Below are 27189 nucleotides of genomic sequence, written 5' to 3' on the forward strand. Positions count from 1 at the left end.
GAGCTTAGCAGCAGATAAGTGAGAGGTGTGACGGCATTGTCACTGTCTCACATTGTCACTGTCTCACACGGAGGTGTCCTGTCCTGTCTGGAAAGATCCTGGACTTTGGAACTAGGCAGCACTGGGTTTGAAATCCTGGCTTGATTTCCTCTGCAAAATGCTTGTTCATTTCCTTGTGACGTTTCTATGAGAGAACAAGGCTCCCAGCCTTGGCCCGGGGCTAGAGGCTCCAGGCCTTTCAGTGGCATTCTTAGCATCCAGCCCGGGCTGGATGGGTGGGCCCCGGGCTGGAACTGCTTCCTCTGGGAATCCCTGGACCCCACAGGTCATGGTTGGGGGCTTCAGGTGTCCCCGTGTCTCCCAGGACCATGGATGTGGCTGTGCTCGTGGGAGACCTGAAGCTGGTCATCAATGAGCCCAGCCGCCTGCCCCTGTTTGACGCCATCCGGCCCCTGATCCCGCTGAAGCACCAGGTGGAGTACGACCAGCTGACCCCGCGGCGCTCCAGGTGCAGAGGGAGCCACCAGACCAAGGGCAGGGGTGGGAGAGGAGTGATCACCCGGGGATGCACAGAGTCCCTCGTCAATGTGCGGGCAGTGCTGGCGGTCAGCTGGAGCTGGGCCTTCACTGACCGCTTGTGCTGTGACAGGAAACTGAAGGAGGTGCGCCTAGACCGTCTGCATCCCGAGGGCCTTGGCCTCAGCGTGCGTGGTGGCCTGGAGTTTGGCTGTGGGCTCTTCATCTCCCACCTCATCAAGGGCGGCCAGGCCGACAACGTTGGGCTCCAGGTGAGGGATTGGGGTCTGCAGTGCTGACGCCCTGCCTGCCTCTCGCTCCCCCCCAGGCTGGGTAGCATGCATGGTCACCCACTTCTCTGAGCCTTCGGGAGAAGAGGCTGATGTGCTGTGACAGGTGTTGGCAGGCCCACAGAACTCAGACTGCAGACAGCTGCCTGTGTGCTTGTCAGGCTGGGGGCATGGCTGCTGCTTCCTCCCGCCTGCTGCGCCTGCATGACAGCCACCTCCCCTGCTCCCAAGGGAGGGGCATAGAACGTTCGGCCACCTAAAGCTTTGGCTATGTTCTCTTTTACCAGCAGGGGGAGAAAAGCCCAATACATGTGATACTTTAGAGCAGGCTCCAAAGCTGGACCACACAGGTTCAAATCCTGGCTTTGCTATTCGTTAAGCCATGATGTAGGTGAGATGACTAACTCCTTGCCTCACCTGTAAAATGGGATGATGGCAGTACTAATCACCTTGCCAAGTAGTATGAGGAATTGAGGAACTGATACGAGAAAGGGCTTCTAACGGTGCCTGGCGCACGAGCGCCATGTTTAAGTCAGCAGGAGGGAGACTTCACGAGCACCTGCAACGGCCAGGCGAGCGCGCTCAGGGCCAGTTCTTGCTGTCTCGTCCCATTTTATGGAGTTAATGGAGGCTTGGAGTCTCCTGACTGTCAGACCCAGGGATCTCTCTTCGGCACTCCAGGTGCCTCTCCCTGAGGTCCCCACACCTCAGTCTCTGAGCAGAGATGGGCAGGCCGCCAGGTCTCCCTCCTGCTGGAGCCCAGAGCTGTTTTTGTATGTCCACATAAAGGAGTCCTTCCTGCCGCCCCCAGGGCTTCCAGCGTGTTTATCAACAACTCAATCCAGGCTGCCAAGCCGGGGGCTTCAGGGGCTCAGGGGCTTATGGTACACGACACCGTGGAGTCGGGTGGGAACAGGGAGCTGACAGACATCGCTTTGTTCGAAATCCTTGTCTCACGGCTCGCTGGTGGCGTCTGAAATTTCAGCCCCTTCATTATCCCTTTCCTCTGCGGCACATTTTCCAGCCCAGAAACACAGCCAGAGGAAGGGACATAATGAGCTCTCTCTGGGCGTCAGCTGAGCCCTCTGTGTTCCAGGCGAGCCCTCCTCCCAGGACAAGCGCTTCTCAGCAGTGGTCAGTGACTGGGGCCTCGGCCATTTGCATGACACCTGGAGTTTTACCTTCCCAGCCACTTCTTGGGCTTATGAATTATCGGCCCTTTGTGGGGCTCAGGCTCTTCTCTCTTTTGTGCTGCTGTCCCTCAGATCGTTATATCACTGTGGTCCCCGCACAAAGGGCCTTTTGCAGGGCTCCACACGGGAGCAAGAGGGAGAGAAAGCTGATCCTGCAACGTGAGCCCGGGGCTGTGTGGGAATAGTCCCTACTGGGGTCTCGGCTCCTTCCCTTCAGGAGCAGGACAGGGGACTTCACTCAGAGGAGCATGGGGGGGGGTGTGTGTGTCTGCACCCATTGACTCATGTTTCTGGGGCAGAGCTCATACCTTCAGGAAGCTGGGAGAAGGTTCTGGAAGGTAGAGGAGGGGCAAATTCAGATACAGCGTGGCTGGGCTGCAGACCCTCTGCTGATTTGACCTATGAGGCTGGGTCTATGGTGGGGGTTTAGACCCTGCAATGGGACCTAGTCCTGGGAACCTGTTCCTCTGCTTTCGTTCTCCTGCGGGAGATACTCTGAATTCTATTTCCAAGCATATTCTGTTACCTTTGTCCTCTGCCCTGCACAGGGTGGCCCAGGCTATACCACTTGCTGTGTGCCCTAAGACTCACAAATGAGCCTGGGCCTTGGGGATCTCAGCTGTCAGATGGACAGAGAAATCCTGGCTTTCCTATGACCCTCAAGGGCTCTGACAAGTGGCGAGGATCTCGAGAGGGCAGGATGCAGGGGACTGCAACCAGGCTTGGCCAGGCACCCTATTTTTCTACTTCCAGACACCCAAGAAACAATGCTTGTTATCTGTCGGGGTGCCCGACTTCAAATCCCAGCAACACTCTTTTTTAGCTGGGTGACGTTGAGCAAGTCACTTCACCTTTGCAAGTCTCGGTTTCCTCATCTGATTAAGAGACAGCAATTCCCGCCCTGTCCAGTTGTGGAAAATCAGTGGAAGGAGCTAGTGCAGCCGCTTGCCTTAAATTAGATGTCCCCAGAAACTAGGGCATTCTTCAGTGAGCCCCCCACTCCTCACGGGCCCCTGAGGAGACCAGAGTCTGAGTGCACGTGTGGGAGGGAACTGTTCCTGGCAATAGCGAGGTGACTCTGGGGTGTTGCAGAGGGTGGGAGTGGACCCTCTGAGAGGGTCCTGAGAGGACCCTCAGAGACTGTGTGCCCACCAGCCCTTACCAACCCCCTCGGAGTCCAGCTGTGTCAGGTCCCTGAAGGGCCTGCACAAGTGGTTTGACCTAAGCCCCCTGCTGACTCGCACTGGCCTCAGGCTGAGGGACGGCTAGGATCCAGCCCGCCTTTGCAGCTGCTGGCTGTGCGACCTGGACGACGCATCACCTTCCAGGCCTCAGTTGCAGTTTGTCCTTCCAGCACTGCAGCCCTGTGATGAAGGGCTTCAGCACTGATCCCCAAGGCCAAGGCGCCGGGAGGGGCTCGCAGCCTGTCCAGCAGGGTGCAGTCTCACCATGGATCTGTATCCAGAGCTGGCCCTGCTGGTCCCGAGCCTGCATCTCCCAATCCACTCTGGGCTATATCCTGAGCATACATCTGAGCAGCTACTTAAGGCTCTAGCCCAACTAATGATAATAAGAGTGTTTGGATTTATTTATTTACTTACTGAGCACTTAGCGTGTGCCCGGCATTGGCCAGTTTGCAGGTTTCCTTAATCCTCACAGCAACCACAATAGTCCCCATTTCACAGAGGAGGAGAACTGAGGCTTAGAGAGTTCAAAAGATTTGGTCACGTAGCAGATAGGAATAAAAGCAGGGGCTTGAGCCCAGGACATCTGACGCCGAAGCCCTCTGCTCGTTCACTGTTCTCTTTTGCTCTGGTCTAGGACTGCAGAGGTCAGGGCTATGGCAGTTTACGCGTTCAAGTTTCCATAGAGTGGAAAGAAAGAGATCGTGTGTGTCGGCGATGCGAGCTTGAGTCAGTCACGGGAGGGCCGCCCGACTCAGTTTCAGTAGTGACTACTGGGTAGGAGCCTTCTTCCCAGGGCGGGGTAGGACAAAAGCCAGGCAGAAGATGGTTGAAGCTGGGTGCAGGGTCACCCTTGGTGAGGACTCCAGAACCGACTGGGGCCCAGTGGGGGACCAGAGTGAGGGAACAGAGTTACGAGTTTTCCTCCTGGCTCTGCCACTCACTCACTGTGCACCCCCTGCTTTGGCTCCCCGCACCGTCAAATGGGACAGAAAGACAGCACAGACCTAGGCTGTTGGCAGGTGGGTTGGCTCGGACAAGGCACTGGGGCATACACCAAAGTTCCCCCTGGGGGAGAGTGTGGCCATCATTGCCTGGTCTGGAAAGCAGGCAGGGAGCATCTGGCATGCGCCTGCCCAGTGACCTGTTGCCCCCTCAACCTGGTGCCGATTCCTCTCTGTGGCCAAGGTGGGGGACGAGATTGTCCGGATCAATGGCTATTCCATCTCCTCCTGCACCCACGAGGAGGTCATCAACCTCATCCGAACCAAGAAGACTGTGTCCATCAAAGTGAGACGTGAGTGAGCCCAAGGGCTGCACCCCAGGCTGGGAGGGGGGTGGCCGGGGGATGGGTGCCCAGCTCCTGGGAGGGGAAGGAGTGCAGAGGACCATCCTAACCCTGGCGTCTTCCTTCCGCAGACATTGGCCTGATCCCTGTGAAGAGGTGAGCAAGAGCCTCGTCCGCAGGCAGATTCCCCTGTGGGCTCGGGGTTCGGGCAGCAGCCATGGGTCTGACTGCTGGATCTGTTCCCACAACCCCCTGGCAGCACTGCTGCTCCTGGACCAGTGGTGCTGGAGGCTCCAGCTGTGACAGAACGGGGCTTGGGGCCTGGTCTGACAAACAACCCCCCTTCTTTTTCTGTTCCCATCAGCTCTCCTGACGAGCCCCTCAAGTGGCAGTATGTGGACCAGTTTGTGTCGGAATCCGGGGTAAGGGCCAGGACCAGAGTGGCGGGGTTTGAATGAGTGGTCTCCAAGGCATGGCAGTGGGTTCCAAAGGGAGGGCTTGCCCTAGGGGTGTACTCTTGTGGGCTTGACATGGGCCCCAGGGTGTCCAGAATGCCTCGGCTGCAGCCCCCCACGCTCCACCCTAGGACAGAATGGCAGTCTGGCCTGCACGAATTCAGATCACTCACCCTGAAGGTCTCACGGGCAAGCATGTGGACACTCAGTGGCCCTGCTTCTATCCCTCCTCCAGGGTGGACGGGGCAGCCTGGGCTCCTCTGGGAGTCAGGAAAACAAGGAGAAGAAGGTCTTCATCAGCCTGGTGGGCTCCCGGGGCCTCGGCTGCAGGTGAGTGACCAGTAGCTCCGGGTGATCCCGACACCTCTCCCCTTCCTCACTGAAGCTTCCAGGGAGACACTTGTCCACCAGATGTGGCTTGTTTACTATGATGACCGTAGGAGTCTCGTAGGAACAGAGGGGCAGCTCTGACAGGTCCCATTTTACAGATAGAGAAACTGCCTGGTGGGCTCCCGGGGCCTCGGCTGCAGGTGAGTGACCAGTAGCTCCGGGTGATCCCGACACCTCTCCCCTTCCTCACTGAAGCTTCCAGGGAGACACTTGTCCACCAGATGTGGCTTGTTTACTATGATGACCGTAGGAGTCTCGTAGGAACAGAGGGGCAGCTCTGACAGGTCCCATTTTACAGATAGAGAAACTGAGACCCAGAGGCGGGGCCATGCTCCTTGGGTGGGCCCTTGAGTCACTGCAAAAGAGTCTTTCCAGCTGGTCATCTCTGCCATGGCTCCCTTGTCATATATTTTTTAAAAATATATTAATTTTATTTATTTATTCATTTATTTTAATTTGACCAGAGAGAGAGAGAGAGAGAGAGAGAGAAAGCAAGAAAGCAAGCCAGCAGGTCTGGGACTCAAACCATGATTGGTCATGTGGGAATGTTCAGCGCTTTAACCACCACGCCACCTGCTGGTCCCTCCCTTGTCACATACTAAGTGACACACAGGGCATTGCAGACAGGCAGTGGCACACAGGACATTCTTGTTAAGCACACAGGTGCCACATCTATTGGAATCTTGTTCCAGCCTTGCTCTGCCACCTGTGAGCTCTAGAACCTTGAACACTGAACCACTGCAAGCCTCTATTTGTCAATCTCTCTGTAAGTTGGGGATAATAATACCCACATCAAAGAATCGTGGAGGAATGAATGACAGAAGTTCCAGCCTTAGTGCCTAGCAGGTAGAGAGCAGTTGGTAAATATCAGCTATTCTTATTTAAGCTATTCTTACTGTCTTATACTCACATTTACTCAATGCTTTTGTGCCAAACATAAGTGATAGAAAGTCATTCCTGTCTAGGAGATGAAAGTCTAATATAGAAGCTAGCCACTTAAATAGTGACAATATGGGGTAATGAGGGCTCTACTGGAGCTGTATTCTGGGTTTCCCATCTGTGCCATCTCTAATCAATTATTAGTGGCTGCCTAGCATACTGTTTTGAAAAGGATTCAATGGCAGTGTCTAGGCTTGGTGGGAAAGTGCTTTATCGATTAGTGATGTCTGCCACAGATGTAGGATGGGAGAATACACTACAAGTGCCATCCTTGCTGTAGATGTTTTAGGAGTGCTGAGAAGGTAACAGCTAGCTTAGTCTTATAATGGAATAGTCAATCTGGTGAAAGCCTCGTAGAGGAGGTAGCATCTGAGGCTTAAGGAGTAAATAGGAAAGTACTAGAAAGAGCACAGCTACAGCATATGTGGTAGATTGGATGAGAAGTTGGGTACTCTTACTTACAAGCAATTTTCTGTGGTCACTGCCCAGGGAAGTAGTGGAAATCAGGCTGCATAGGGGGACAAAGACTGAAGTTGGTGGAGGGTCTTAGGTACTGAGCTTATAGGTGACTGTCCCCTGAACCCCGGACACCCAGCCAAAGGGGGCAGGACACTGGGAATGAGCAAGCACTGCAGGGATGAGCAGTGGAGCCAGACCCTCACCCACATTTCCGTCTCCCTCAGCATTTCCAGTGGCCCCATCCAGAAACCTGGCATCTTCATCAGCCACGTGAAGCCTGGCTCCCTGTCTGCCGAGGTGGGATTGGAGGTGAGTGATCCTGGGAAGCCCCGGTGGGGACGAGGCCAGACTGTGGTCGTTTGGTGATGGAAGCATGCCTCTTCCCACACGGCCTCTGACCATGGAGTGCTGGCAATGCCTACCCACCCTTCGAGGGAAGGCTTCACAGGGGGAGTGGTATGTGACATGTAACCTCCTTTCCAGTCTTCTCTGAAAGGCAGTGGTCCTGAGCTTGGGGATGTGGTAATAAAGAAAGAGGTGACATTCAGTGGATGTTTATTTGCATCTGACGTTCTGAGCCTCTTAAGCTTATCTAAGCCTTTTACCCTGCACCAAAACTCCGAGGATTACGTACTGTCATTATCCCCATTTTACAGATGAGGAAACTGAGGCCCAGAGAAAGTATGTGATTTTTCCAAGATCATGTACTTAGTATGGTAGGGCTAGGATTTATGTATGTATGTATGTATGTATGTATTTATTTTTGCCATGGGGCACGTGTACTCATTGGAGAGAGACAGTGAGAGGAAAAATGAGAAATCACACCCTAGGGAGGATGGCCACACTGCAGTCCCTTCTTCTCCATTCTCCTCCTGGGATTTGGGCATGCACAATCATATACCTGGTGTGATTTTCAAACCACCGTGTCTGGGACTCAAGCTGCAATCTGCCATGTGGAAGTCTAGCACCTTAACCACTATGCCACCTGTTGGCCCCCAGGGCTGGAACTCTTAACCTCTTCTTTGAACAGGTTATTTCATATCTCTGATCTTCATTTTCCTCCCCTGTAAAATGGGGATAGTAGGGCCTTCCTTCTAGGACTGTTGCACGGATTAAATGAATTAATACCTGTGTTGGAACTGTGCCAGGCGCATAAGTGAGCAATGACTATTAGCCACTGTTAGGACTCAGCACAGCCTCTGCATTTGAGAAACCCGGGGTTCCTATATCTACAAGCTGAGATTTTAAATGCAAATGTTTGTGATTTAGCCGAAGAAACAAATCTCTAATGATATAATATTTGATCACTGATAAGATAGTTATGGGAATGGGTCAGCTCTATGTCCTAGTGGCTAAAGGAGCCAGGTCTCATATGGCTGACCATGCAGTTTGAATTTCAGCCCTGGAAGTCTTGACAGACACACTGAGCGTGAGTGTGCATGTGCACAAATCCCAACAGGATGGAGAAGTGGAGGAGAGGGATTTCAGTATGATCACACCCCATCAGGGGAGTGCTTTCTCCCTCTCTCTCTCTCTCTGGAGACAATATGTGCCCTGTGACCGAAAGAAAAAAAAAGAAGAAAAGAAGGTAGTTATGGGATGGAAAGGCCAGGGCGAATGTGAGGCCCTGCTGAGGGCCCATCGGAGCTTTCCCGCTGCTCTGCTCATTGGGCAGAGTTGGTGTGCAGCTACTTGAAGGCAGAGTCTGACCCTGGCGCCCTGGGGGAGTCTCTCTGCAGACAAGCAAGTGCACGCACGTCACAGACACACTAATCCTTCCCCGTTTCCCCACCAGACAGGGGACCAGATTGTCGAAGTTAATGGCATCGACTTCTCCAACCTGGACCACAAGGAGGTGAGCCGTGGTCTTCACCTGCTGACCTCACCATCTCCCCAACCCACTTCTCACCCCCACTGCCACCCTGAATGCGACCTGTGCTGTCTGCCTGGACCAGCTGGCCTGGGAGGCCTCAGCTGACCATCCTCCTGTCCCCACAGGCCGTGAACGTGCTGAAGAGTAGCCGAAGCCTGACTCTCTCCATCGTAGCTGGAGCTGTAAGTCTAGAATGAGGGAGCCCCAGGGCTCCTGACCTCTAGCCTCAGCCCCCATTATTCCTGGCCTCCCAGGGAAGGACAGAGAGTCCCCCAACCTGGAAACTCTGACAGAGCAGCCCAGACAGGAGAGGCCCAGGTCAGAGACGGCAGGATCCTCAGTGCCTGACACTGGGGAGCAGCCCACATCTCTCATCTTGGCCCCCAGTGCAGTGGCAGTGGACACCCAGGTTCCCCAGGATTCTGAGCAAGAGGCCTCTTTTCTCCCCGCAGGGCCGGGAGCTGTTCATGACAGACAGGGAGCGGCAGGCAGAGGTGCGACAGCGCGAGCTGCAGCGACAGGAGCTTCTGATGCAGAAGCGGCTGGCGATGGAGTCCAACAAAATCCTCCAGGAGCAGCAAGAGATGGAGCGGCAGTGAGTGTGTCGGTCTGGCCGATGCCCCGCCCCTGGCCCCGCCCACCCCCTTCCTGCCCAGGAGGCCTAGCTACTCCCTCCTCTCCCCAGGCCTGTCCTCAGACCCGACCGGGCTCAGTGGTAGGTCAGGGTGTCCACCCTCTCTCTGTATCAAGGCCTTGTTTATGTTGCTTAATTTATTTCCTGCAATAGCGCTGGGAGGTCATGGTATTAGCCCCATTTTACAGGCAAAGAGACTGACTCAGAGGTTAACCCTCTCGTGTCCAAAGTCACACATGTCCACGCTAGAATCAGACCTAGACAGGCGGTCCCGCTCAAGAGCCAGGCTGTCCCCATAGACTGCTCTGTCCATGAAAAGGCCCCCAGGGTGGCTGAAATGACGGGCTGAGAGAACGGGGTGAGCAATTCCTAAGTCAGAAAGTACCGTCAGTGTCCAGTGCAGATACACCCTAGATGCTTAGGAAGTATTAGAAAAAGGAAGGCGGAAAGGATCCTGCCGTCTCCACTGTTGCAGGATTAGTTTGGGGAGTTTCACTTGGTTAACAGCCCCTGCTTTGCTCCTGGGATCTGGGGTCCTCCTCTTGCAGGACCCCTGACAGTCCAGGCCCTGCTGTCATCAGTCCCTAATCAACATGTCCGGAAGCAGATGCGTAGCCTCCTGCGGCCCTGCCTCCAGGCACTTGCAACAGAGCTGGCTCGGCAACATCAAGCAAATCCACACTGAGCACAGGGCTTGGCTGGAGGGCTTCTCGACATCCACAGCTGGTCCAGACAGCCTGGGAACCAGAGGGATGGTGTCAGGAGGACAATGAAAACTTTCCTCACATCGGAAGTCAGCCATGGGGAGAGTTGGCTTTTCCTGCAGAAGCCCAAGCATGCCAATCTGCTTCTGTGTTCCAGGAGGAGAAAGGAAATCGCCCAGAAGGCAGCAGAGGAAAATGAGAGATACCGGAAGGAGATGGAGCAGTGCGTACTTGGTCATGTGTGTGCATATGCGGGTCTGTGAGGGAGCATGTGTGTGCTCACAGAGGGGGCCAGCCAGAGCCCATCTCCGGAACCAGTTTACCTGGCCCTCTTGTTCCCTGGGGGTCCTCCTTTATTTGTAGCAATTCCATAATCCAATCCCATGTCCAAGCCCACTGTATGAGGGTAGCTAGAACCTGGTCTTACGTCACAGGTGTCCACACTTGGTTTAGGACTCACGCTACAGGGACAGTTGTGTTCCCCTAGCTGGCAGTGTGAGGCCCCTCCCAGGCTAGTGGGGGTTCTCTGGCAGGCAGGAGGTGAGCCTGCTCAGGACTGACTCCAGACTCAGGTGTGAGGTCTTGTTTCAGGATCGTGGAGGAGGAAGAGAAGTTTAAGAAGCAGTGGGAAGAAGACTGGGGCTCGAAGGAACAGCTTCTGTTGCCTAAAACCATCACCGCCGAGGTGCATCCTGCACCCCTTCGCAAGCCAAAGTGTACGTATTGTGCACCTGGGGTCTCGCTCCATGCACCCCCACCTCCCCAGACAAGCCACCGCTGACTCTCTGGGCAGTACTTCCTTCATGGGGGGTGGGAGCAGTCATGGACCAGGGCTGTCTGCCGGGGGACTGGGTAGGAGGGATTTATTTGCCTCCCTGTCCAGGGGCCTGCCCCATGCACCCAGCTGCCAGGCTCTGCCCCGCAGCACAGACCTGGGCAGGTGGGTCCCTCCCCATGCCTGGAGGCTACTGAAGAGGGCATGGAGAGCAGCTGCAAAGGGAGCCAGCCGTGGGATCGCTGTCTTAGCATGTTAGGTATCGTGTCCTCTTCCTACCCGGGTCTAAAAGGGGGCCAGGGGTGCTGTTAGCAGCCAGAAAGGGAGGGAAGAGCCCACATCAGAGAAGGGCTCTGGTGGCAATGGTTGTTGGGTAGCCTTAGGGAGACCCAACCTGAAGTACCCTGTCACCTGCTCCCTGAGTGTGAACTGCTGTCCCCAACCCCAGTCCTTTAAGCCCGTCTTCCCACTGCTTCTTAAACTTCTCTTCCTCCTCCATGATCTGGAAATAAGACCCTACCTGAGTCAGCCCCTGGCCAGGCTCACCTCCTGCCTATCAGAGAACCTCCACTAACCCGGGAGAGGTCCCATACTTCCAGCTATGCGGAACACGACCATCCTGGAGCTGGAATCCTAAGTCGAGTGTGAACACCACTCGACAATGACCTAAGAGCAGGTTCTAGTTACCTTCACACAACAGCTTCACTGGGATTCTGGGCTAAGGACTCCCAAGGATCGAGGCAGGGGGAGAACTGTGACTCCTTCCAGGCACCCAGCTGTGGTCTAATGGCTGCACTGTCCTGGGGCTATCCTCACCATCTCTGGTGTCCCTCTGTCCCCTTTCTCACCTCTACTCTCAGTCCAGACCTCACTTGCTTTTACCCTGCCTTCTCAGCCTCAGCTTCCAGAATATCTCTTTAAGAGGCAGCCCACACTGCCAGGGCAAGATGGGGTCTGAACCTCAGTGTGTCTTTGTGAGCGAGTGGTAGGGGTCCAGGAGTAGCAGACTGGGGCTGTGGACGACTCCCGGCCGGGTCTTCACTCCCACTTGTCTGCTGTTTCCTTCTGTCCTGACAGCACTGGACAGGCTATTCTGGCTGTGCTCTGATAACCTGGACACTTCCAGATTGGGGTTGACTCGGGACCCAGGAACCAGGTTGCCCATCTCTGCTGTGTGGCAGCCATTCGGGATGCTGTGATGGTCTCGACAGCTCTGTCCTCAACTCTGGATCATACCCAGAGTCCTAAAGGCCAGAGGTGCGGGGTATCCAGATAATTCCATCTTACCCCTCCCTGCTGCGGGGTAAAGCTCCCAGCACCCTCTTTTCTGGCAACAGGGCCCCGTGTCATTTCATGGTCTTCTCGGAAGGACAAAGCATAGTCTCACAGCCTCCCTCATGACATTCCGTACTGGTTGAGAATGTGGCCAAAGTGAAATTCCTGGGGAATAATCCGTGTTTTAAATGGGCAACTAATTCGCTCTTGTGAGTGAAATACGAGCTTCAGAAGCAGAGAAATCGATTTTAATTGCTTCTCATGAAAGTAATCCTGGTCAATTGAGTACCTTTCTAGAAATTGGGTCTTGGCTTTGCAGCAAATACCCCCTTTCTGAAACTATAGAAATAAAAGCGCTTTCACTAGCTAGCTATTTATTTGATGCTTTTTAACCAAATCAAGTTTCTTGAACAAAAGGAGCAACAATTTTGCCTTCACTCAAGATAAATATCCTCTAAGGCAGTGCCACAAATTACGTGATTGATGACCCGCGTCTGCCTGCCGAGCGAGCCGAGCTGGGGCAGCTGGTGCATCACCCATCCTCCTGCATATATACGGCAGTTTAATTCTAATGTGGAGATGAGTCAGGAAACACAGTAAGGGCCCTGAACCAACTCCTTTCCTGCCTTTCCTCATTGTCAGGAGGTTGGGATGGTCTCAGGCTGTGCTGGGCCAGCAGGGACCAGGCTGGCTCTCCCCCATCACCCCGGGAAGAGCAGCTCTTGCCTGGAAAATGAAACCACCCATCCTAACAACATGGGTGGGACTGACTGCTCTCTCAGCCACCACCTGCACCGGGGGCTCGTGCAATCGCTTCTGCCCACCTGCCCATGGCTGATCCAGCTGAGCCCCAACATTCTGCCCAGCCTTGAGAGCACAATCATAGAGGTCCCTAAAAAAGCCTTTCCTTAGCTAAGGCAAGGGGTGGAGGAAGGGTCCTTATTAAGAATTCCAGAGCTGGGAAAGGCCTTGAGAGACGAAAAGAGATTTCCAGTCTTCCACCCATCAAGGTTCCCATCAATTATCTACCCCCTCACACCACAAGAGATCTTTTGATTTGGAAGTTGATTTTTTTTCCCTAGCAAACTAATCATTTGTAGTCATTTGTGTCCCCGCTGTCTTATTAAGCAATCTTTCTTATTAGCAAGACACCATCAGCGTTCTACTGTTGAACAAATGTGACTCAAGCCAAAAGCACAGAAACTTAACCTGTAGTCTTTCAGAGGCTAACGGTCCTAATGGTCCAGCTCTTTCAAGCATTTGAAATATTATAAAACAGCTCACAAGCAAACCTAGATGCCCCATTTCAGGGTCCAGAGTCCAGGTTGGAAACTACTAGAATGGGTAGTTTGCCGTTCTTTCCATATGATGTTAAAATTCACGTCTTCCTACCACTTGTAACCCCCTGTGATCTCCCCATCTCCTCAGGACCCCTTGCCTCTACCTGCTGTTACCCAGCTCAGCTATCCGCCAGGGACCCAGAGTGCCAAGGCAAGGGCAGGAAGAGGGCAGGGGCTCCACTGCAAGCTCTTGCTGTCACCATTAACTCCCCACTTTCAACCCAGTGCCCAGCAAAACACTTCTCAAGCTGCTGTCAGTCAGGTCAGACTGGCCCATTTTACAGCGAGAGACCTAAAGCTCCCAATGAAAGTGCCGTGCCCACCAGCCCAGGGCAAGAAAACTTCACTCTGGGCACCTGAGCCCTGCGCCTGCCCTCATAGGCTCCTGGGAAGCACCTCTGGTCACTAGGACTCCCAAGTTCCTCTTGGTTCACCAGTTTCTCCCTCTTTCTCCCGGGTAGATGATCAGGGCATGGAGCCGGAGCTCGACCCCACAGACGACCTGGACAGAGGCACACAGGAGCAGAGAGAGCAGGTTTGCGGCCCCGCTTGGCTTCCTGGCCTTGCTGCTCTGCTCGCCCTGCCCGCTTCCTCCCAACAGCAGCGCAGACACCTGGCTCCTGGGGCTCCCAGGAGCTGGCACAGGGCGGGCCTGCTGGGGTCTGTACAGCTCTTCCAAGGCCCTGCTTAACCCCAACACTGTGCACAAAACTGCGAGGCTGGGATTCACAGCCAGGCTGGTCCATCAGCTGGTGCACACCAGTATTACCGAACTGCTTGTTCAAGTGTGCAAACGCTGCCCAAGCCAAGGCCCCCTCTGCTGCATTGGTCTCTCCCCAGGGCCCCCTAGACCACTCCCAGATCCAGCAACTGAGGAGGCAGTGCAGGGCTGTAGGGGGGTTCCGACATCCTGTGCCCACACTCATGCTGCTCAAGGTGGCTCATTTTTGAGCCATCACTTAGGTCCCAGGGAGCTTCGGATTTAGGGTATTACTCCATCAGGCTGTTGCCTGGGGAAGAACGGGGCTGGTGCCCTAGTGATCTGCCTGGCTGGGAATGCGCTTTTCATGGGGGCATGCCCCCTGCCCACTGCTGCCTGAGCCGTCCTCAGAGCTGACCCAGTCCCGCCTTCCCTCTCGCTGTTGGAAGTGGGGACAAGCGCAATGGGACAAGACAGTTTTGTTCATTCTGACAATAGTTCTAGGCAGAGACCCAGGCTCCCGTCTCAAGCTGTTTCTTAGATGAAGGGGCCAGACGTCAGTTAGGAGAGGCCTCGTTCTCTTTCAATGGGGCTTTGTGCTTGGAGACTGTGCTGTGATTTGGAAAAGCTCGCCCTGGTACAAGGGGCTTTCTCTTTGATTTTCTGGCTCTGACTTCTGAAGCCCATGTCCTGGGAAGAGGCGGTTGAGAGTGACCCAGAGCCTGGGGATCTAGGCTTTTCTCAGGCGGTCTTAGGGCTGCTTTGCAACCCAGGTGAAGCCAGGTAAGTGGTGAGGGGGATACGGGGAGCAGTTCTGCTGTCAGATCGCCAATGCCGCGCTTCATCTCACCAAGCCGTCCACCTGGACCCCACCTCTCAGCTCTACCCACAATGCTCTGGCCCGGCTGAACTCGCTTATCACTTTGCTCTCTGTGTCCTTATAGCTTTTGGGTGGTTCTACCGTTACGATGGCAAATTCCCAACCATTCGGAAGGTAGGACAGGACTGGATGCTGTGCTAGTTTGCTGCTAAGTTTGCTGTGGTTTTGGCCTTTTCCAAACATTTCTTTTTCTGAATAGCATAACCCAGCCTGTCCACTGCGAGGGCTAACCCCCTTTGCGCCCCTCTGTTAGGCTGAAATCAAGTGGCAGGGCACCATTGCAGAGGCATCCGGGGGAGGTGTTGAAGTGTGAGACCGGCACAGGCACCACCAGGCACCATGTGGGTCTGCACCAGAGAAGAGGCAGGAAGCTGCTGCTTGGTTCTCTGTCAGGTGAACCAGCAGCCACGAGCAGAGCATGGGGTGAAGTATCAGGCTGGGTGTGCCCAGGGCGGGTTGTACTGCCTGCACCCGAGCAGCCTGGCTGCTGGGCCAGGGATTTGCTGCCTCAGGTTGGTTCAGGGAGCCCTGCCGATCATAACTCTCTCCCAGAAATATCTCTACATGCCCAGGATAATGCATTGTTCCAGGCTCTGGGGCCTTTAATTTCTGCCTAAATGTTATTATAACATCCCCAGGCTTCATAAAACTCTTTTGTCTTTTTAAATCACTTTGGCATTTGATTATGAAAACTCTGCTGTTAATATCTGTAGACGGGATATTCAAGATGACTTGGTGTTTGGAGTGCAGGCTTCAGCATAAATCTGGCTGAGCTAAATTGGATATTACCATTCAGCCAGATCTTCCTGGCATGATGTCAGCTCCCCAGAACCATCGGCAGCTGGATGACCTTACTGATGCCTAACTTCTCCCTGCCTGTAAAATGGGAATCTCAGATATGCCAAGGAAATCTATTCTCTTCTTCCAGTTGCTAAGGTAACAGGAAGCAGGCCAGCCCCAAAGCCAGTGTTAAGGGAACCAGATTATACAAGGCTAACTATGGTTCAAGTCCTGGACCTGATGGCTTGAAAAATACATAGGGTGCATGTGCGTGCATGCCCCAAATCCTAATGGGATGGTGAATAAAAGGGACTGTGGCATGACCATATCCTCATGGGGGATGCTTTCTCCCTCTCTCTGTCTCTTTCTCTGGCAAGTGCATGCACCCTTAGGCAAATACAAAAACTACGGATAACAGATAGCAAATATTATTCCTGAAAAAGGTGAATATCTTTACAGCTCATGATTTGTACAGCACAGAATAAGCTTAAAACAGAGCTCCCCTTGGAACCAGCAGTTGGTACAATGGCTATGTCTCTGGACTTCCACGTAGCCAACCGTGGTTTGAGTCTCGGACCTGGTGGCTTAAACTCACGCCGGACGTGTGTGAGTGCATGTCCAAGATTCCGAGAGGAGAATGGAGGAGAAGGGATTGCGGCATGGCCATCCCCCCTGGGGGGGTGGTTTCTCGCTTTCTATCTCTCTGTCTCTCTCTGCCTGGCGAGCACACGCGCCCTATAGCGAAAACCTCTCAAAAAAAAAAAAAGGCTCCCCCAGAATTGCCAGGGGATTTCTTCCCACACTGCCATGTCTTAGGAAGAACTTGGCCTCCTAAGACAGCCCTCCTTCATTTACAGACGGACCGTGGCTCATGGGGATCTCTCATTGTGTTAAATCTCGAATTCTTTGCTCTATGCTGTTTCTGCTAGAACTCGACTAGAGAGGACTAAACAAACACACATGGATTTCACTGGAAAAAATAGTAAAAGGAGAGGGATCGGTCGCACCTTTTCCAGGTACTCATAACAATATAAATGTGGAAGGACTGGAATCTCCTCCCACATGCTCCCGCCACCACTGCCCACATCAGAAATCGTGTCCCCTGAAAACTGCTGGGCTGCTTGTCTCCTATTCATGGGGCCAGTCATCCCCCAAACAGCTGGTGTCCCGGTTCTCATTTTTATTTCCAAAAAGAGAGGAAAATTGCTGCTAGGGAGAAGCAAGAGCACATCCACCCCATCTGCCTCTCTTCTTGGTCTGGACCAAAAGGGATACTGGCCATGAATCTAACCAGCAATGAAGAGAACGACAAGATCAGGTCTCAAACCAGCTCTGAAAATCCGTCATTTTTTCTAGAGCCACGTGAGAGGCTCTGTCTCCCAGCAGCTGGAACACGGAGTCCCCAGCTGAGATTTTCCTTGGCCATGATTGTCGGTGCACTCAACTTCCTTAGTTGAAAAGATAAAAATGGAATGTCTTCTCTTTAAACCGTAGCAGTTAATCCCTCTGGAGCTTATGGCCCACAGGCCCATGGCTCCACCTGGTCCATGCCACAACCTGAAGGATTCATGGTTCTAAGCCCTTTCTCCAGAACTGCTCAAATAGATCTTGTAGGCCAGACCTGCCTACAAGAGCCCACAGTCTGGTCAAGGAGGCAGATTCACACACAGTGTAGTTACCCTGTTTAAGGGCCTGGTAGTCGGCAATGCTATGGGGTAGCTTGCCCTCTTGCATCTCTAAACAGACACTACTGTCTTGAGAAGGGTTCAAAAACTGTCTGCTGTCAGCTGCCCCACCCAAGAGCCAGACTCTAAAACCTTGGCATTAGCCACTTTTTAAAACCAGCCAGATGACCATCCCTATCATGGTGGTCCCTGTGGGAGGTCATGCCATTAGGCAGGATGTTTCTGGCTCTTCCTGGGGACTTGCGGTCCGAGTCTGTAACGTGATCGCAGGGACACTTCTATCTACTGAGCTAAGAGTCTAGTGAACAGGTAGGCAAGGGACCAAGCAGGACTCTGAAGCAATAATACCCATTTTCTTAAGAGGCTCACAGACTGCCCAGAGGTGGCCACTTTCAAAGCACATTAACCGTGCACAAAGACGGGGTTGTCTTTAGGAAGGGAGATAGAATGAATCTCTCCGAGGTCCATAATGACCCACCAAGCCCCTCCAGCTGTGGATGAAATCCATGTGTCCATTGCTGGAAAATCAGTTCTTTATTCTTAGTATTAGGTGCTGAGATGCTTCAGAAAATCGGGAGGCATATCTCAGGAAGGCTTGTTGGAGGTAGAGGCGAGCTTGGTGTACAGGGAGTTGCCTTCTTGCCCTAGGAACTTCCCAGCATGTTGACTGTCTGCTCTCCCTTCTCCTGAGTGCTAGCTCTGTCCTCCATTCTGTGTGTGATGGGGTTGACTCTCCCTCCTGTCCCCAGCTCATCAGCACACAGTAGAGAAACTATGGGACCTGGAAGACTCAGCACCATCACTGCTTAGATGTCTGACATTGAGCAAAGAAAGGGTCTTCTCCTCTCTGAGCCTTGACTCCATCAAGAGGATATTCATCCATATAGGGGATTAATCGGTGTAAATCTCTGAGCATGTAGGCAGTCCATAAATGTTCATTCTCTCCCTTATACTCTAGCTTCCTTGCAACCTCAGTGGAGAAGCAGACAGGAGAGCAGACTTAGTGGGTTCAATTCCAACAGGGAAAATGAGGGGTCTACCCTTCATCTGCCCACTCTCCAAGCCATCCCAAACTCGGATGGCCAGTGTGATTCCGTTAGGCCTCCCTAGCTCCTAACTCCCAGTCCTGTCCTTCCTTCCTTCCTTCCTTCCTTCCTTCCTTCCTTCCTTCCTTCCTTCCTTCCTTTCTTTTTTTCTTGGAGAGGATTTTTTGCTATAGGGTGCATGCGCTTGCCAGAAAGACAGAGAGACGGAGAGACAGAAAGCAAGAAATCACTCCCCAGGGGGGATGGCCACGCTGCGATCCCATTTCCTCCATTCTCCTATCAGGATCTTGGGCACGCATGCACACGTGCCCACCATGAGTTTAAACCACTGGGTCTGGGACTGGAACCGTGATCGACTACATGGAAGTCAAGCGACATAGCCATTACACCAACTGCTGGTCCCTCCAGTCCTGTAGTTTCTAGCTGACCCTTGACTGAAGAGCCCAACACAGGGAGAACCACAGGTTTGGACTCTCCAGGATGAAGTTATGGAGCTCAAGCATCAGGGCAAAATTGGGGCTCTGGGCCCCCAGGTCTGAGTCAGGCTTCCACCTCCTCTAGCTCAGGACAGAGGATCTCTGAGGATGAGCTTTGCCAGCTCTCCCAGATTTTCTCAAGGCTCTCTGGGGTGCTTCTCTGATATCTGAACACGAGACACCTTTCTCCCCAGATGACAGAGAAGGCATGTGCTCGAACACTGGAAATAAATGCAATTCCTTTTATTTATACAGCCTTTGAAGTTTACAAAACTCTTTCACAGATGTTGTTTCACTGGCACTAGATGCGAGCCTGTGGAGCAAGTATTCTTTCCCCAATTTGGAGATGAGGAGACTCAGTCCCAGAGAGGTTAAGGAACTTAGCCAAGATCACACAGCTCACTACCGAACTAGTAAGCCAGTTCTTCTGGCTAGCAGAAGAAATGTGCCTCTACTCTGCCGTGGGTAGCCATGACTGCTTGTCCCAAATCGGAAGTCCGATGCCCCAATACAAGGGACAGAGCCCTGGGAGGAGCTCACCCCCCGGGTGTGGTCTGAGGACTGGATGCTGTTTGTCATGCTGTGCTAGTGTCAACACTACCTCGTAACCTTGTAAACAATGCCACATCTGCTCAGAAAGGGAAAGATAAGAAGAAAGCCAAGTACGGCAGCCTGCAGGAGTTGAGAAAGAATAAGAAAGAACTGGAGTTTGAGCAAAAGCTTTACAAAGAGAAAGAGGAAATGTTGGAGAAGGAAAAGCAACTCAAGATTAATCGGCTGGCCCAGGAGGTACGTGTGCTACCCGCCGGCCAGGCGAGCGTCCCGGGGTCACAGCTGGTGGTTCCCCACCATGCTCCAGGGGACCAGCTGGAGTTCTCCCCACTCGGAGTGCAATGGGATCAGCCCTTACTCCCTCCCCAGTCTGGAGAGTGAGAATGCCCCTGCCCAGGGTCCCCGGAGATGAGCTCCAGGCTAGGGCGTATATTTGGGATTGACACCAGCTTCCTGTTCAGGATACGGGTCTGGGCTGGCCTGCTGCCCAGATTGAAGGTCAGGTTAGCCCATGATGCACCTGGATAGAGGTTTCAGTTCCCCCCCACCAATACACACACACACACACACACACACACACACACACACACACTGTCCCATCGGAGTGTGAATCTAAGGCAAGGCCTGGCTCTCTAGCCTAGGGGTGGCTATGAGACTGGTCTCTGCTCAGGGCATGAGGCTCACTCAGTTTACCTTGCAGATCTGAAGTCAGCTTGTCTGAGTCAGCCTGACCTTCCTACCCAGTTAGGAGTCTAAGGCCAGGTCTCTCCAACCTGGTTTGGAATATGGGTCTCAAGTGAGACCTTCTCTCCTTTTGCAGGTGGGAGGGTCTGAGGCTATCTCCCAGTTAACCAGGTTAGAAGTCTGAGGCTACTCAGAGGGTTTGCCTAAGGCTAGACCTCTTCCACCTGGGCCTGTATCTAAGGCTGTCCTCCGTGAGACACGTCAACAGCAGTCTCACTCCTGCTTCCCAGGTGAGATGGATGGCCTTAACTTCTGGCTGTAGGAGACAGTATTTCTGCTGCTTTTTTAATACTGCCATGAATCAGAATGCCAGACTGATTAGATTTTAAAAACCAGAGAAGTCCTGGAAAATGTGCAGTGCATTCAGTCTGACATTAGGACCAAATTAGCTGCAAAAGATAATAAAATTGAACTTGTGCTTCTGAGGACAGGGCAGCCCGAAGGAAAACAAAAGAGATAGAGAGTGGAGTGAGACTCTTGGAATGTGCTGGAAGCTTACAGAAGGACTATTCTTGGAGAATAACCAACGCCCCCGTGTTAGTGGGGATGGTGGGGCCTAGTTCATCCCACATAATACAGAAGCCTTTCTGTGACTTTGCCTGCAAGTGCTGGGAGGTCGGCCTGACACCGCGTCACCTTCCTCGTCCCCACCTCTCGGCTCTCTCGCTAGATGGTGATGCGCCCAACACTATGAGGTTTTTAAAGACATGCCTTGGTGCTGTTGCTGCCCACGTGTGACTCAAGTGTGCCCTTTATCCTCTCCTTTTTGTGCTGGTCCCGGGTCCTAGGTGTCTGAGACAGAGCGGGAAGACCTTGAGGAATCGGAAAAGATTCAATACTGGGTGGAAAGGCTCTGTCAGACGCGCCTTGAGCAGATTTCCTCTGCTGATAATGAGATTTCAGAGGTAACAGAGCCCTTCTTTCCATGTAGACGCTCCTGCTGCCTTTAGGATGACCTACTCTAGGGACAATGGGATGCAAGATGGCCACTGAAGTGTCACCAGCCACACCAGTGCCCATCCCACTGTCCAGGGACGCCCCCCCCCACCTCTCTTGGAGATGGGAGACATGTCTATGTTCCTGGACTTATCTCCAGAGTGACCTCTAAGTCCCAGCTTGTCTGAGAGGGTCCTGATAGGCCTGTTGTCATGGCTTAATTACTCAAAGGGCCCCTGTCACTCTGAAGTGTGTTCCAGGCTAGAAAACAAACTACCTGGTGACTTATCACCCACAGATGACAGGGACATACCTACATTTGGGCACTCCCTACCAGCTGTGCAGTGGGGGCTCAGCTGGGCACCCGGGGGGGCAGAAAAGTGGCATCCCCACAGTTCTGGTTTGAGGGTCGCGGGAGAAACGTATCAGATTATTGGCTCCATGTGTGGTTACACGGAGCACCGTTAAGTGTGGACAATTACAGAACTTCCTTACGACCCCCAGATGACTACAGGACCCCCACCCCTCCCGCCTTCTGTGTCTCCTCTGGTGCCACCCATGAGGCGCTTTGCGGGCGGCCTGCACCTCCACACCACTGACCTGGACGACATCCCCTTGGACATGTTCTACTACCCCCCCAAGACACCCTCGGCCCTGCCTGTGATGCCCCACCCTCCACCCTCCAACCCACCCCCTAAGGTCTCTGCACCCCCTGTCCTTCCCTCGTCAGGCCATGTAAGTGCCTCAGCCTTGCCCTGGGTGCAACACACTCCGCCCCCCATTCCCATCCCTCCCCCACCATCCATTCCCACCCAAGACCTCACGCCCACTCGCCCGCTGCCTACGGCACTGGAAGAGGCACTGGGCAACCATCCTTTCCGCGCTGGGGACACAGGCAACCCTGTGGAGGACTGGGAGGCAAAGAACCACAGTGGAAAGCCCAGCAGCTCCCCAGTCCCTGAACGGAGCTTCCCCCCCACCCCAAAGGTATTCTCCCTGGTCTGCATGCTTTGCTTTGGAGCAGGAAGGTTGGGGGAGGGCTGTTGTTCCCTGTGTCCTCCACTGCTCCTGGGAGTGGAGACAGGAGGAAGTTTCACCTCACCCTAGTTTCTAAGACTAGGACCCCACCCCCAACCTAGATGTGTGGACTCTTGCATGTGCATGGGTTTTACCAGTTTTGAAGTGCTGTGTCGTATGGTGAGTTGCCGGTGACCTTTGGCCTGACTGACAGTGTATCCATTCCGTTTTCATTGCTCTTTTCGCCTCTCTTGGCTAGTGTGGCTGGTAACTTTCAATAACTTGCAAGGCTATGTTAATGCACAGCTCATTCAGTCGTTTTTACATTAGCTCAGAAAGCCTTAAATATAAGAAACGACTCCCTGGTTTAACAGGAGAAAAGGGGGGGGAATAAAAAGCAGAAAGGAAGGATTAGCCTCTGTAAATGATGTGATAAACCATCCACTGCAGTATTAGAACATTACAGTGCCATTTTCTATGACACTGGCCAACTGCACTGGCTTCAAGTGTAATACTCATAAATTTATGGCCAACTTCCAACTACAGAAGAAAATGAAGATGAGAGAGTTCTTAGAACTCTCCAAATGTACTATTAAAAGACTAGGGATGTTTTTCTTGGATGTCAGGAGGCTGAACAGTCAAAAAGACATATATCTTGTTAATTGTTCTTAATCCAAAGACTATTTTGGAAGAGACATCCCCAAGGAAGACAGAAAGCCTTGATCCCATGGAGGGAAAAGCAAAATGTCCCTTTGTTCCCATACCACAGGGCCAGGCTGAGTCACCTGGAGCAGCAGCCTATGTCCCTGGAGGTGAGGGTTGCTGGGGGAGGGGTAGACGGTGGCACCTGGCCAGTGGTTTTTAGTAAACTTCCCATTTGAGTCCCTGGTAGGTATCATTACCATTCTCCCAGAGCAGAATAAGTACCTCAGAGCACTCAGGAGAGCTTGGTGGAGGAAGGTGGGAGGAAGTGCCAGAGGCCAACAAGCCTGCCACTTCAGGCAGGACCCTCAGAGGGACTCCAGAGTCTGGATGCCTGGTTGGAGTCCTGAGTCCTGTAGAGATCTGGAAGGAAGAAGTCTGCCTGTTCTGGGGATGTCCTCCTCCAGAGCTCACCTAGGACCTGGTTTGGAAGGGGCTGCGTTAGCCCGGCACACAGGGCACGTCTTCTTCTGGAAGTTCCCCCTCCTCAAGGTGAATGTAGCTTTTCCTCCACAAGTTTGAGCACCTACCTGGTGCCTGTCTGAGAGGGAGAGAGGGCCAGGATGGAAGAGGATATAGAAGAGATTGGCACCCCTGTGCTTTCCAGGACTTTGCCATCTCAGGGAAGGGCAGCTGCCAGGCAGGATTCCACTGTAAAATAGGCCCAGCCGAGGACTGTGGGAGGGATTCATGCTAATGGGAGGTTGAAGACCCCTCTGCAGAGTAGAGAGTTCAGGAGCTGAGCCTGAAGGATGGCAATACATGGAAGTTGGGAGGTGCAGGGAACATAAAGATGGCCAGGAGGAATGGCAAGGAGTCAGACGGCCTGGGTTTGAATCCTGGCTTTGCTGCTTACTAGCTGCATGGCTTTGGGCATGTGCTCCTTCATCTCTCTGAGCCTGGTCATTCCTGTCTAAAACAGAAATGGTAATGATACCTACCTGTTGTGAGAATCAAGTGAGTTAACACATGAGTGGCAGGCACGGTCTGGGTTCTCAGTGGTCACTAACTGGATGTCAGTATAGTCACTGACAGAGTAGAGGAAGTTTTGAGAGAAGCTCAGTAAAACTTGGAAGCAGGACAAGGTTCAGGAGAGTTCAACTTTCTCTGATTCTTCAAGGAATCATGAAGTTCCCACTTTAGTTCTTGATCAGACCACAGAGAAGGTTAAAAGACCCCCCACATAAGGAACTTGAAGAACATTATCCCACTGAGAACATAAATGTCTTAAGTGACATCAAAGCCGGGGTGGCCTCTGACTCCGAGACTGGGCGCTGCTGTTTGGTTGGCATCTTCTTGCCCTTGTCAGCACCCTGGTCCTTGCACCAGCACCTGCCCTAACCAGGCTCCTCCTCCCTGCATGCTGGCCAGTCGTCAATGCCTGCAGCAGGAAATGCAGGTGGCACGTGTCTGCACAGTCAGCCTAGCCACTAGCAGACTTCGGGTTCTGGCAACAAGCACCTGTGTCAGCTTGAGCGTGTGCCTGCCACACCAGCTACTCTCCCTATTCCTCATCCCCCCAGCCTCCAGAGACTCTAGACCTACTGTCAGGAATGGCCGATGCTCGTGCCTGAAGGAGGATTTTAGGACCAGATCTACCCCCAGGCATTGTCCCGCCTGCCCATTATTCCACTGAGTCACTCATTTATTCCATCAACATGTGTTTATTGAGCACCTGCTGTTTGCCAGACACTGTGCTGAGCACTGAGACCCAGCATGAAATAGGCAGCCACAGCCCCTGCTGAGACAGTCCAGTGGAGAAGAAAGAGAGGGAAGCAGGCAACACCACACACCAGGTGGAGGTGGGGGAAGCACAGGTGCCATGGCGGGGAGTGGGAGTGGGAGTGGGGAGGACAAGCCCCAGGAAGGCGTCCAGAAGTCCAGGCTAAAGGGCTTGGAGGTCAAGCCAAGGGGCTTGGGAGTCAGTGGGGACCGGTGGAAGGGTTTGGGACAGGGTTGTGACTCGATCCGATATGCTTTACCTTAGATGGCCAAGTGGGCTAGAGAAAAGGCAGGTCCCCTGGAGGCTTCTCTTCCTGTCCTCAACCCCCTGCCTCCAGAAACCCTAGGCCTACCCGTCAGGAATGGCAGATGCTCTGTGCTGCAGACCAGGGACTGGAACTGAGGCCAGAAAGAGAGCCCTTCCAAGGAGGTGACACTGGATGGCACCCATGGCTACTGAGGGACAGCCTTCAAAGTGTGTCCTGGGTGACAGTGGCTGCTGGTGTCCCCAAGTCAAGCTCTGGCTCAAGTATCTGATTCTTTTGAGCTACCCAGTAGTGTCTGAGGTGATTACTCTGGCCAATGGACTTCTCATCTGTCTGCCAAAGATCACACGCTGGGACTTCCAGCAGGAGGGCAAGTGGACCCGCATGTGCATGGGTGTGGATTTGCGTGTTTGTAGAAGTGCCATGGTTGGCCTTGGCCACCCCAACATGACTTCACATGGGTCTCCCTTCAACCAACCCCTGTAGACATTTTGCCCAAGCCCACAGCCTCCACGAGGCCCTGGGGTGTCCACCATCTCCAAACCTGTTATGGTCCACCAGGAGTCCAACTACATCTACAGGCCAGCTGTGAAATCTGAGGTCCTGGTAAGTCCCTCGGGTCCCCTCCAGGGCATCTTCAGAGGAGCAGGTGAGGGTCGTCTCCTTTGGGTTCTGTGCCTTTGGTGAGAGAGTGAGGTGCCGTCTTGTAATCCTCTCATGGAGCTCCAAAGTAGTAATAACAATAGCTAAGATTTCCCTAGAGCCCACCATGCGCCAGGCTCTGTGTGGTCTCTATTCCTGACAATTCGGCGAGACACCTCCTTTTGTTAACTCTGTGTAACATTAAGGAAACTGAGGCGTAGAGAGGTGAAATAGGTTGCCCGAGGCATGGCTTGGACTTGCTAGTTACTCGCCAGTCTTTCAGACGCCAAAGCCTACGCTCTCATCCGTGGTGCCATCTTGCCAGAACCTACAGATTCCAGTTGCCCTGGCTTCTGCCCCTAAGGCCCGGGGGCATAGAGTGGACACCCTCAGACAGGGAGCTAGCCAGAGCAGATCCCTTTCTCCAGTTCACTTCTTGATCCTCACTAGGAACAGGAGTTTAAGATGTGGCCCTGGGGAGGCGAGGAAGATCTGCCCTCACTCAGTCACCAATGGCAGAGAAAGCTGGAGTCGTGTGTGCCCCTCAGGGGTGCCAACAACCGCCCAGCCTCCCATCAACTGTGGAAAGAGAACCGTGCCAGGATTCTCATTTCCCTTTCTAGGAAACTATCCGAATGTCGGGGCAGAGCAGCTCAGACATTTATTTGGTGTTCGTCTGCCCATCAGCTCCCGAAAGAGCAAAGTTCATGCTCCTGGGCATTCCGCTGACGCAACCAGGTCAAATTCTCTGGCTACTGACAGTGTTTGCTTGGCTACAGCGGGTTCCTACTGCATCATTAGGGGCCCCTTACTTAAGTCGGATGGTGTTGGTTTGGGGAGGGACATGGCAGGGCACCCCAGGCTGGCAGGTCCGGAGTCTGGCACCAGGGGGCAGGCAAGACCTATTGGTGATGCCTGGTGTGGAATCTTTTTTTCTCTGGCAGCCACAGGAGATGCTGAAGAGGATGGTGGTTTATCAGACAGCATTCAGACACGTAAAGTGACTGTCGTGTGCCTGTGGCCTTCCCACCACCGTCTGTCCCTCCCACTCTACCTGATTTCTTTCTCCCTGGGAGCTGGTTCTGAGGTGGCCGTGTCAGAGCTCAGGCCAGAGCTGTGTCCCCCACTGTCCGTAGCAGGGATCGTGGGCGATCTCATACCAGAAGGGGACCTGGGGCTTGTTAGGCCCCATGCCCAAGCTGAGGAGGTGGCGGGACCACTGGGTGCTTGCTGCTTTTGTTGCTGTTTGTTCACAGAGGAGCAGGGCATAGGGAGCCCTCCGAGGGTCACAGAGACCAAGATGGGACCTTGCTGCAGCCCTAGGAGAAGGGAAGGGGCCACTGGGGATATCTCCCCGCATTTCCCCACCTTGTTCCCCAGATAGACCCCAGCTTCACCTAACCAGCCTCCAGGAGAAAGTGGTGGCCCAGCTCTCACATCTGCCCAGGGCGCTCCTGTGCACGGGTCATGGCAGTCCTTGCCTGTCTCTCCTCCCCACCCTCTGGGCTTTATGTCCACAGAGCCAGCCATTGTTGGGCTGTTTCACCACCAATAAAAGAGAGCCCAAGGCAGAGGGTGGGCTTTCCACCCTCCCCACTGATAGCTCATGTCAGACCTCAGGCTGATTTCACTCCAGGCAGGGAGCGAAAGGGAGGCGTCAGCTCTGTAGTGGGACATGGATGTCTGCCAGAGGCTGCTCCCGGCCCGTGCGCGGGGAGCGACTGGT

General features: G+C 53.5%; 1 protein-coding gene across 2 annotated transcripts in view; it reads left to right on the top strand.

The window, feature by feature from the left end:
* USH1C (USH1 protein network component harmonin) overlaps nucleotides 1–27189 on the top strand; it is a 51029-nt gene that overhangs the window by 13264 nt on the left and 10576 nt on the right. The window contains exons 3-20 of one of the 2 annotated variants that reach the window (XM_006142489.2): nucleotides 365–508; nucleotides 650–788; nucleotides 4372–4480; nucleotides 4603–4627; nucleotides 4836–4893; nucleotides 5162–5256; nucleotides 6939–7023; nucleotides 8510–8569; nucleotides 8713–8769; nucleotides 9040–9182; nucleotides 10083–10148; nucleotides 10517–10641; nucleotides 14960–15009; nucleotides 19519–19671; nucleotides 20967–21083; nucleotides 21619–22101; nucleotides 25308–25427; nucleotides 26408–26458. In XM_006142489.2, the coding sequence (XP_006142551.1) occupies nucleotides 365–508; nucleotides 650–788; nucleotides 4372–4480; nucleotides 4603–4627; nucleotides 4836–4893; nucleotides 5162–5256; nucleotides 6939–7023; nucleotides 8510–8569; nucleotides 8713–8769; nucleotides 9040–9182; nucleotides 10083–10148; nucleotides 10517–10641; nucleotides 14960–15009; nucleotides 19519–19671; nucleotides 20967–21083; nucleotides 21619–22101; nucleotides 25308–25427; nucleotides 26408–26458 (2080 nt within the window). Of the gene's footprint in view, nucleotides 1–364; nucleotides 509–649; nucleotides 789–4371; nucleotides 4481–4602; nucleotides 4628–4835; nucleotides 4894–5161; nucleotides 5257–6938; nucleotides 7024–8509; nucleotides 8570–8712; nucleotides 8770–9039; nucleotides 9183–10082; nucleotides 10149–10516; nucleotides 10642–13776; nucleotides 13851–14959; nucleotides 15010–19518; nucleotides 19672–20966; nucleotides 21084–21618; nucleotides 22102–25307; nucleotides 25428–26407; nucleotides 26459–27189 lie in introns of both variants that reach the window. The other variant, XM_006142490.2, reaches the window with a different exon arrangement.

Source organism: Tupaia chinensis, unplaced genomic scaffold (genome assembly GCF_000334495.1).
Source record: "Tupaia chinensis unplaced genomic scaffold, TupChi_1.0 Scaffold000077_1, whole genome shotgun sequence".
In the NCBI taxonomy this organism is placed as follows: Eukaryota; Metazoa; Chordata; class Mammalia; order Scandentia; family Tupaiidae; genus Tupaia; species Tupaia belangeri.